At 37.7% G+C, this 12,271-nt stretch overlaps 1 protein-coding gene across 1 annotated transcript in view; it reads right to left on the bottom strand.

Annotated features, from left to right (window-relative positions):
* The window catches only part of LOC113108120 (structural maintenance of chromosomes protein 1A-like), a 53,609-nt gene that overhangs the window by 35,108 nt on the left and 6,230 nt on the right, over nt 1-12,271 (bottom strand). Inside the window, exon 3 of the mRNA XM_026270948.1 lies at nt 9,749-9,861. Coding sequence (XP_026126733.1) covers nt 9,749-9,861 — 113 coding nt within the window. The remainder of the gene's footprint in view (nt 1-9,748; nt 9,862-12,271) is intronic.

The raw sequence follows: 12,271 nt of genomic DNA, 5'->3' as shown, positions 1-12,271 counted from the left end.
ACCATATCATAGTACTAAGACTGCTCTCCTTAGGGTTAAATATGATCTGCTTTTATCATCTGATCGTTGGTTTATCTATCTATTAGTTTTATTGGATCTTAGTGCTGCGTTTGACACAATTGACCACGACATTCTTTTGCATAGACTTGAACACTTTTGTTGGCATTAATGGAAGTGCATTAGCATGGTTTAATTCGTACTTATATGACCGCCATCAATTCGTAGCAGTAAATGAAGTTGTATCATATCGATCACAAGTACAGTATGGAGTACCTCAAGGCTCAGTACTAGGGCCGCTACTCTTCACGCTTTATATGTTACCCTTGGGAGATATCATCAGGAAACATGGTGTTAGCTTTCACTGTTATGCTGATGATACTCAGCTCTATATTTCTTTGCGGCCTGGTGAAACACACCAATTTGAAAAACTAATGGAATGCATAGTCGATATAAAAAACTGGATGACGAGTAATTTCTTACTGCTAAATTCTGAAAAAACAGAGGTGTTAATTATAGGACCTAAAAACTCTGTTTGTAATAACCTAGAACACTTTCTAAGACTTGGTGGCTGCTCTGTCAATTCTTCATCATCAGTTAGGAACCTAGGTGTGCTATTTGATCGCAATCTTTCCTTAGAAAGCCACGTTTCTAGCATTTGTAAAACTGCATTTTTCCATCTCAAAAATATATCTAAATTACGGCCTATGCTCTCAATGTGAAATGCAGAAATGCTAATCCATGCATTTATGACCTCAAGGTTAGATTATTGTAATGCTTTATTGGGTGGTTGTTCTTCATGCTTAGCAAACAAACTACAGCTAGTCCAAAATGCAGCCGCAAGAGTTCTTACTAGAACCAGGAAGTATGACCATATTAGCCCGGTCCTGTCAACACTGCACTGGCTCCCTATCAAACATCATATAGATTTTAAAATATTGCTTATTACTTATAAAAACCTGAATGGTATTAGCACCTCAGTATTTGAATTAGCTACTTTTACATTATAATTCTCTACGTCCGCTACGTTCTCAAAACTCAGGCAATTTGATAATACCTAGAATATCAAAATCAACTGCGGGTGGCAGATCATTTTCCTATTTGGCACCTAAACTCTGGAATAACCTACCTAACATTGTTCAGGAGGCAGACACACTCTTGCAGTTTAAATCTAGAATAAAGACCCATCTCTTTAACCTGGCTTACACATAACATACTAATATGTTTTTAATATCCAAATCCGTTAAAGGATTTTTAGGCTGCATTAATTAGGTAAACCGGAAACACTCCCCATAACACCCTATCTACTTGCTACATCATTAGAAGAATGGCATCTACGTTAATATTTGTCTGTTTCTCTCTTATTCCGAGGTCACCGCAGCCACGAGATCCAGTCTGTATCCAGATCAGAGGGTCACTGCAGATGGTGGATCAGCACCTAGAAAGGACTTCTACTGCCCTAAAAGACAGCGGAGACCAGGACAACTAGATCCCCAGATACAGATCCCCTGTAAAGACCTTGTCTCAGAGGACCACCAGGACAAGACCACAGGAAACAGAAGATTCTTCTGCACAATCTGACTGTGCTGCAGCCTGGAATTAAACTACTGGTTTCGTCTGGTCAGAGGAGAACTGGCCCCCCAACTGAGCCTGGTTTCTCCCAAGGTTTTTTTCTTCATTCTATCACCGATGGAGTTTCGGTTCCTTGCCGCTGTCGCCTCTGGCTTGCTTAGTTTGGGTCACTTCATCTACAGCAATATCGTTAACTTGATTGCAAAGAAATATACAGACACTATTTAACTGAACAGAGATGACATCACTGAATTCAATGATGAACTGCCTTTAACTATCATTTTGCATTATTGACACACTGTTTTCTTAATGAATGTTGTTCAGTTGCTTTGACGCAATGTATTTTGTTTAAAGCGCAATATAAATAAAGGTGACTTGACAGATCAGACCCAACCTCAGAATTATATAAAGAGGAGTAAAACAGTTTAAACTGATCATTAATTTTTTTAGGATCGGTTGTTACACCAGAAGGAGTATGAATTTGTGGAATCTGCTGAGAGGAGGAAACCTGTCGAAGCTGATGGGCCAAAAGTTTGGTCGCCTTATCCCCAGATTCATAATAACAATATTTAGCCTTTAGTAAGAGCTCCTCAATCTCTTTAGTAGAAAGAACATCAAACTCAGCCTGAAGAGAGAGAGACGATCCTTATATATGTTAGGGGATGGGGTGGAAGCATAGATATTATCAAGCTGGGAGATTCGTAACCTCAAATCCTTTAAAAAAAAAAAAACTGTTGTTTGTTCTCATAGCTGCTGTAGGAAATAATTTCACATCTAATGTTTGCCTTCAAAGTCTCCCAAAGAAGGGAGGCTGAGATCCCTGAAATTCTGTTGGTAGTAAGAAAAAAGTCAATTTGATTAGAAACAAACGTAACAAAATCCTCATTAGATAGCAAGCGCATATTGAGACATCACAGGGGGCACATACGTTCGCGCTCCTGTATGAATAACTCCAGTGTAGTTGGAGCATGATCTGATATTAGAATAGTATCATAAGAGCAAGACTAAACAGAATGGAGAAAACTGTTGTCCAGGAGAAAAATAATCAATACAAAAAAAAGAGTGAAGTACATGAAAGAAAAAATAATACGTTACCAGACGGATTAAGAAAGCGCCATGGATCAGAGACCGAGAACTCATCCATAAAGGATAAAATGGTCTTAGAAGACCTCAAGGGCACACCTGGTCCAGTAGAAGAACGATCTAATACAGGATTAAGCCAACAGTTGAAGTCACCCCCCATAATAAGTAGATGTGCGGACATGTCAGGTAATTTGGTGAACAATTGATGGAAAAAATTGTCGTCGTCCCAGTTTGGACCAATCACATTGGCCAGAATCACAGAATTACTATACAGCTGTCCCGTTACAAACACAAACCTCCCATTGGGGTCAGCTATTACATTAGAGCACACAAAAGGAACCGATTTGTGAATAAAAATGGCAACACCCCTAGATTTAAAATTAAAATTAGAATGAAATACTTGACTGACCCACCTCCCCTTTAATCTGATATGGCTGGAAGATTTTAAGTGAGTCTCTTGAAGGAAAACAATATGGGCACCTAATTGTTGAAGATGGTGAAGAACTTTGCTACATTTAATAGGCTGATTTAAACCATTACAGTTCCTGCTAACAAATTTGAGTCCTGTCCCTGAATATCCAAAGTTAACCAAACTAATCAATAAACTGACTAAGTATTAAATATATAAAACAGGTTTATTTATATATATATATATATATATATATATATATATATATATATATATATATATATATATATATATACAGTATTGTTCAAAATAATAGCAGTACAATGTGACTAACCAGAATAATCAAGGTTTTTAGTATATTTTTTATTTCTACTTGGCAAACAAGTTACCAGTAGGTTCAGTAGATTGTCAGAAAACAAACAAGACCCAGCATTCATGATATGCACGCTCTTAAGGCTGTGCAATTGGGCAATTAGTTGAAAGGGGTGTGTTCAAAAAAATAGCAGTGTCTACCTTTTTTTTTTCTGGGATTTAGCAATCCTGTGAATCACTAAACTAATATTTAGTTGTATGACCACAGTTTTTTAAAACTGCTTGGCATCTGTGTTGCATGGAGTCAACCAACTTGTGGCACTTCTCAGCTGTTATTCCACTCCATGATTCTTTAACAACATTCCACAATTCATTCACATTTCTTGGTTTTGCTTCAGAAACAGCATTTTTGATATCACCCCACAAGTTCTCAATTGGATTAAGGTCTGGAGATTGGGCTGGCCACTCCATAACATTAATTTTGTTGGTTTGGATCCAAGACTTTGCCCGTTTACTAGTGTGTTTTGGGTCATTGTCTTGTTGAAACAACCATTTCAAGGGCATGTCCTCTTCAGCATAGGGCAACATGACCTCTTCAAGTATTTTAACATATGCAAACTGATCCATGATCCCTGGTATGCGATAAATAGGCCCAACACCATAGTAGGAGAAACATGCCCATATCATGATGCTTGCACCTCCATGCTTCACTGTCTTCACTGTGTACTGTGGCTTGAATTCAGAGTTTGGGGGTCGTCTCACAAACTGCCTGTGGCCCTTGGACCCAAAAAGAACAATTTTACTCTCATCAGTCCACAAAATGTTCCTCCATTTCTCTTTAGGCCAGTTGATGTGTTCTTTGGCAAATTGTAACCTCTTCTGCACATGCCTTTTTTTTAACAGAGGGACTTTGCGGGGGATTCTTGAAAATAGATTAGCTTCACACAGACGTCTTCTAACTGTCACAGTACTTACAGGTAACTCCAGACTGTCTTTGATCATCCTGGAGGTGATCATTGGCTGAGCCTTTGCCATTCTGGTTATTCTTCTATCCATTTTGATGGATGTCTTCCGTTTTCTTCCACGTCTCTCTGGTTTTGCTCTCCATTTTAAGGCATTGGAGATCATTTTAGCTGAACAGCCTATCATTTTTTGCACCTCTTTATAGGTTTTCCCCTCTCTAATCAACTTTTTAATCAAAGTACGCTGTTCTTCTGAACAATGTCTTGAACGACCCATTTTCCTCATCTTTCAAATGCATGTTCAACAAGTGTTGGCTTCATCCTTAAATAGGGGCCACCTGATTCACACCTGTTTCTTCACAAAATTGATGACCTCAGTGATTGAATGCCACACTGCTATTTTTTTGAACACACCCCTTTCAACTAATTCAACTAATTGCCCAATTGCACAGCCTTAAGAGCGTGCATATCATGAATGCTGGGTCTCATTTGTTTTCTGAGAATCTACTGAACCTACTGGTAACTTGTTTGCCACGTAGCAATAAAAAAATATATGAAAAACCTTGATTATTCTGGTTAGTCACATTGTACTGCTATTATTTTGAACAATACTGTATATATATATATATATATATATATATATATATATATATATATATATATATATATATATATATATATATGTCAATCATTTACATAAAAGAGCATTTATCAAGCAGAATTTTTCAAGTTTGCTGGAACATAAAAGTAAACTTAAATAGACATTTAAATAAATACAATTTTAGAAATAAAAATCAATTAAACTGAAAAATATAAAAAATGTAAAATATAAAAAATAAATAACAGTAGTGCTGCAAACACACTAGCAACCAGCAACATTTATGCAACATATATGTTTGGTATAAATGACACAGAACATCTAAAGTTCATTCTAATTTCAAACTTACATCGCAGTCTGTTCATTATTAAAATAAAGCACAGTTAACCAAACATATACAAGGTTACACTGGTCAGTTTAAATCCGAACAGATCACCGATCAATGATGATCCATTGCAATACTACTAATGGATCATTTGAAAACATTGCAGTTGCGTTTTAAAATATAACAACGAGCACCACGAACCCATTTAAAGAGGCGCATTCAGCGGTCTCCTTGACGGGAAACAGTCAACAAAGTAAATGATCTCCAACGTATGGCGCGCTCTCTTCATTTTATCAAATGATCATAATCACATCTAACGTTATTCATTTTACAGTCCTGCTACTAGCATTTTATTCATACTAAAACCCCTTTAATTCGGGTGAGAAAGCTTTTTTTCCAAGTGGCTTTTGCACATAATAATAATACCGCTGCAGACGCATTTTGCAGCATTAAGGTTATTAATTGATCGTTATTTTAAACGGCGATCGATCATGGAAATTATCGAATATTGACATCCCTAAATACAAATTAGTTGGATGGAAACCTGGTTTTTGTCTGCATCCAGGACAGCTGTCTCTCAGAGCATGGTGCTGTCTGTGAGCGGGTCAGAGTAACGTAGCCCTCAATCACGCTGCAGTGTTTGTAAGAGCTGTGAACTTCTCCACCCCATTTACAGAGTGAAAATCTCTGACTACCTTTATCTCCCAGGACTGTTGTTGAATCTTCCAAAAGTTTTGGATTGGTCACCAACAATAACCAATACAAAACTTTTGGATTTGCAACAATAACACGGGGATGCCCGCCGACATGCCTGACTTTAAATCGGCGCTACTAAACATGGATATCGGCCGATGCCGATATATAAAAAAATGACAAATATCGGCCAGATATATCGGCCGAGCGATTTATCGGTCGACCTCTAATCATGGCATCCTAGACTGCTGCATGCCAGTCAAGTATTAGTACACATTGCAGCATGGAATGTATGAATGTAACAGTCACAGAAATAAATTAAAACATGTGCGACCTGAAAAACCAAAACACAACACACACACAGCGAGAGAAAAAGAGAGAACTTCCCACACCACCACCACACGAGCTGAAGAGTCTTCCCAAACAAGACGCGAGCAAATCCCACAAACTACCAAAAACATCCTAACATGCTCCATTAACAGCACAAACCAGTAGTGCTCATGCGAGTTGTAATAAATCATAGAATAAATATATAAACAAACACAGTATAAAAAAATTTGAAAAGTGACTCAAGTCCAAGTGACACAAACTTAAAGCAGGGCAGCTTACCAACAGAAAATGGGTTGAATTAACCCCAAGTTTACCAAACAGGCTGCCAGCCGCTTTCAAAATGTAGCTCCACAAGAGACACCAGACTTTAAGTTGACCTTGACAAAGTCCATTGCAGTGGCTGGGTCCTCAAAGTTGTGTGTAGCTCCACCGGGAAGAGTGATTTTCAAAATCGCGGGAAACATTAATCCAAACTTCAATCCAGGACACGAATGTAACAAACCTTTAACGTCCGTGAATGCAGCATGTTTCTTCGCAACTGATGAAGTATAGTCAGGAAAGAGAAACAGTCTTTTACCTTGGTGGAGAAGAGGGGCCTCGCTGGCCTGGCGTAAAATGTCATTCCTCAAGTGTAAAAAGTTTACACGAATCACAAAGGGTCTGGGTGGTTTACCATCACTGGGCTGGGATCGGAGAGTGCGATGCGATCAAGCAGGGGCAACTCCTCCAGGCTGAGGGAGTTTTTGTTGCATCGGTTCAATTGCGTGCCTAAGCTCCTCTCTTACCAAAGAAATGTCTGCTCGAAGCTCTCAAGACAGCGAGTTTATTTTGCAGATCTGATCTAATATAGCCTGGAGGTGATCCAAATTGGGTGCACACTCGGGGTCCGCAACCACCTTCGGCAGAGATGCAGGCTCAGTCAAGGGAGAAGACTAATTAACACACTGAACACACTGAAGGTTACAATTTTAAATTAGGTAGGGCAACTTCACCTGTGAATCCCATAATGGGGGTGATGGCTAAATGGTTAAAGGCATCTTGAGTTAATTAGCTGATTAGACCAGGTGTCTTCAATATTGAACCTTTTCACAATATTCTAATTTTCTGAGAAAAATTTGTCAAAATGCTGCGCTTAGTGATTATTCATGTATACATTTGTCGGTCATGTAATAAATGAATGTAAAGAGTTGATAATGAAAATACGCATGTAACGGTAATTTAGATCTGTGCGGCTTAAAGTGACAGTGGGCTATATTTTATTTTACACTTGATTATTCATTTCTGCAGTAGCCTGTACCACGCTACATGAACCTTTTCATATAAACTGCAATAAATACAAAACTAAAGCCAAACTTAAACTGAAATGAGATATTAATAATAAATGGTACAGTGAATAAATGAAATAATCATAATGCTTGAGAGATGCATAAAAAAAAGCAGTTTGTTTAATTTGTATCTTTTTATTCTATTGTATTTGTTCCTTTGCTTTTTTTATTACTGACAGTTTAATTATTTTCAAGAATTTTAAGGACTGTAATATAATCACACATGTCTTGTGGACCTTTCAGAGCATACATTTATTTATAATTTTAACAGTTTGGAAACGGTGCATAAATGTGAAAGTCCTTCAAAAATGTATTATACTGTTGCGTCCTCTATAGGAAGCTTAAAGCGTCATTGCAGAGCATTGAAGTCGATTAGTCCGTGCAACCCCTACTTTACAGTATGTTACACAACATTTTAAATCATTGTGGGTGAGGGATTCTTTGAATGCGTCTGGCCGATCAGTGTCTACTTACGTCACGAATAGTACCTTTTGTGCTGGTTAGACCCTGCTCCATAGAAGGAGCTAATATGGTTCTTGAAAAAGGCAGTCCGGTGCGAAAATGCCCAAAAGTGGGTAGTTCCTATGTACAGCATTTCCATTGTTCATGTTTTTATGTGTACTGCTTACACAAATGTAGCAAATACAGTCTTTATAAGCTTTCCATTTAAAAACAGCGATCTGTCGTCGATGCTTGAGGCTTAGATCTTTATAATGATACATAGTTTGTCAAGATTAATTTTTTAACGTTTCATTTAATCTATTCGTAAACACTGACTGACATGTGCAAGTTTAGGGCCGTTCAGGACGCCTGCGTTCTGGTGCTGGCTAACAGGTTAAAATATAATTGCTTTTCAAAAAGTAAGAATGTTCTGCACTCGAGGCAACTATATTGGACCTAGGTCAGACTGATTAAAGGGGGGGTGAAATGCTCGTTTTCACTCAATTTCCTGTTAATCTTGAGTACCTATAGAGTAGTACTGCATCCTTCATAACTCCAAAAAGTCTTTATTTTTATTATATTTATAAGAGAAAGATAGTCTGTACCGATGTTTCCCGGAAAAACACGAGCGCCTAGAGGCGTGACGTGTGGGTGGAGTTAAATAATCACGAGCGCCAGTAGGCTTTTGCATTGAGAGGGTTTGGAAGCTGTGACACAGATCCAGAGGCTGAAATTTAACATGAGCAGCATCAGCAAAGGCGTCTCTATGTGGTATATACTGAAACTGTATATATTTTCTTAGCGGTTTTGGAAAATGACTAAGTTGCACTTTGTCGTCTTTTTTTTTTTTAAGCTGTACATGTGGAAAGTGCAGTTTGATGACAACATCGCATGTTGTTTACTTGATGTGCTTGCGCACCGATAACTAAGTTAACAACACAGAGATATTTGAAGCAGTTTTACTCACCGCATGTGGTTCCAACACATGACCGTGACCCTTTTTCGTTGGGACTGCATTATCCTTAAGAAATAAACGATGTGCAAATCCGGCGTCAAACTGGGCCTTGTTTGTAAAACAAGCATCTTCGAAATGCAGGGACCAAACAAAAACACTTGCACAACTCCGTTGATGCTCTGTAAAAATAAACTCCATCCACTGGTCCCTTAATGCTGTTTCTCTTTTGGTAATCTGTGCAGGGTTGTCTTGCCCTGGCACCCAAAAACACACTTCTTTTGTGTTTTTCCGCGACGCTCTCGCTCTGAATCAGTGAATGCCTGTGATCAGCCTCTCAGTGCTCTGCTATACGGGAGCGCGCTCTTCCGGCAGAAGTGCCTCAGGACCCATATAAGGAAATTCCGCTCCATCTAACGTCACACAGACCCATACTTGAAAAAAACTTTCGGAAACTTGTGACAAACTGGAAGAGGTTTTTTTGGAATAAAAATACTCCTTCAAACGTACAACTTAATTTTTGAAACTTTGTCCATGTTTAGCATGGGAATCCAACTATTTAACAGTGTAAAAAACTCAGTATGCATGAAATAGCATTTCACCCCCCCTTTAAACAATCACAGAAAACTTGAACCATGTCATGTGAAAAAAAAATACTCAAAACAGCCCCAACTATAATGAATTAGTATTGTGAGAAGTACAGTTTACCCTTTAATATTTAAAAGTTACAAAAAAGCAGCTCTAATAACCTGAAAGACAAGGAAGTTTCTGGCCTTGATGAGGATTCCCAATTTCTCCAGTTCTTCACTGTATTCAGACAGACCCACCACTTTATTATTGATGCGGTACTCTGATGAGGAACCTACAAAAAACAAACAAAGCAGGAAAATTAATTTCTAAGAACTTTGTGTTCTATGGCTGCACAATTAATCATAAAATCATCTACTCTTTTGGTCTTAAATACCCTACTTGTAGCATGTTTTTGAAGAAACTGAACAGTGCAGTTAGTCACAAACAAGGTAACTGTATTTCAGAATGTAACCGACTGCATTTAGAAACTGTTCGAAGTCATTTTCATTTCATCTTGCATGTGATGCCTGATAAAACAGCGTTTGAAAGCTCAGCGCTGCTTTACATCCGTTACCGGAGAAACCTCTCTCCTGCTCTTAAAGTAGGGCTGTAGGACTCGAGTCTGGTCTCGGACTCTAGACATTTTTCTATTGTCTCGGACTTGTTGGTGTTTACATTTGGACTTGTCTCGGACTTGGTCAAGGGACTCGCCAAATGTTCTCAACCGAGTCCAGCAAAAAAAAAAAAAAAATAATAATAATCTCATTCAAAACAAAACCACATTTGCATGATGTCGTGACTGAAAACATTTGGAAAACACTAGGCACGCGACTTTATCTTTTTTTTCATGGCAACCATGACCTGCTCTCCATGAAGACGCAGAAGTTCCAGCAAAGAATAAATGGATTTCCAGCACTAAAAATACCTTGCAGTAGCTCTGCTAATAAATTCATTTTAAAAATGGCTATCCTTGTACAGCTATGATCAGCTGTTTCTCCATCTTGGCGTAGCTTTCAATTTTCTTACGGGAAAGGATGTGCATGAGCACTTGCAGCGTTCTGAAAAGTTTAGATGTTTCTAATTAAATTTTCTACCTGTTACATTGTTTAATTTACGTCTACACCTAGATAGCCTTAAACTTACCCTTTACAATAACGAAATGCTAATTATGATGTTGTACACTATAGGGGTACTATATAGGGGTACTAAGACTACTGATTTACACTAGTACATTTTTTTTTTTTTTAACTCCTGAGTTACTTGACTACTCGAGGTTCATGCCATTGTAAATGAAAACACATTAAATGTTTTTTTTTTTTTTTTTATCAATAAACGTTTATTAATTTATAGCCTTATGCAACAATTACATATGTAAATTTTACAACCTTTATAATAATGACATTAAATATTTAAATGTTCATGTAACAGCCAGTATTTGTATCTGTAACAATCACAACATTTTTCATATCTTCATTCGGATACAAGGTCATACAGTTACATGATAAGACCGACTTTTCATAGTTTTTTTTGTTTTGCATAGTTATCACTGAACAAGTATGTCGTGTTAAACTTGATTAATTTCTAAATCATGCAAGCAAAGAGATGTCATGAGGTCAACAAACGTTTAGTGATCATTTGAACACAACTGAATCAATTCAATGGGCACATTTTCATTACACAAAACTCCTTAAGCCAGTTTAAAGTTTAGTGAACTTCACTAAACAGATGTGCGTGTGCCATGCAAACCAGCAGTAAAGATGCAACCATGTAGGCCAGGCAGAAAATGTATCCGTATCTGAAGTTGATTATTAGCCTTATCCTGTGAGTGAACAGGTTTGGTTTTTGAGAGACTGAGACTAGCATAGTGGCTGTTTGATTGTTGAGCACACTTTGCTTATTCCATTCATTCATTTCATATCATAGCCTAAGGTTTAAATCATTGCCTTTTAAATATATACAAATAATAAAACGTGTATGATGTATTATTACAGGTAAAATTAATATTGCAAAGCTCTGATTTCTGAGAGATGCATGGAGAGGAAACAGCAATGGAGGGTTTGATTTGCGCTCTTTTCACTCACAAAGTTTACATTCATTCACTTCACACTCGTGACTTTAGAGGTCTGTGTACAATATTGCACTGATCCCCTGACTCAACTGTTATCTAGCAAATACCAGACTGTGCCAGCTTCAGCCGAGTATTCAGGCAGAATTATTCCTTGTCCGTTATTCATTTTTGAAGACATTATCCGTGCAATTCCGAATAAGGTATTCGGCTTCAGGTCCAACCCTAATTACTACATTACATACTTTATTTTTTACATGCAACATAGATAAGGTAATAGAAAGTAACTGCTCCACGCAATATTGTAATCCTATAATTGACATCGTACCAAACTCTTTGTATGCATTATGGTTAATGCATGCTGGAGTAGTTGATTGTTTCTGACAGCGCCGACTACTATGCAAGCCCTAGTACAGTATGACAAAATTTTCGCTGTATTTATGTAGAGCCAAACGTATCCCTTCTAGCCTTAAAGGGTTAGTTCACCAAAAAATGAAAATTATGTCATTAATGACATGTCATCCCAATCCAGTAAGACCTCCGTTTATATTCGGAACACAGTTCAAGAAATTTTTGATTTAGTCCGAGAGCTTGCTGTCCCTCCATTGAAAATGTATGTACGGTATACTGTCCATGT

Source organism: Carassius auratus, chromosome 9 (genome assembly GCF_003368295.1).
Source record: "Carassius auratus strain Wakin chromosome 9, ASM336829v1, whole genome shotgun sequence".
Classification (NCBI taxonomy): domain Eukaryota; kingdom Metazoa; phylum Chordata; class Actinopteri; order Cypriniformes; family Cyprinidae; genus Carassius; species Carassius auratus.
This window is presented reverse-complemented; position numbering and strand designations above follow the sequence as displayed.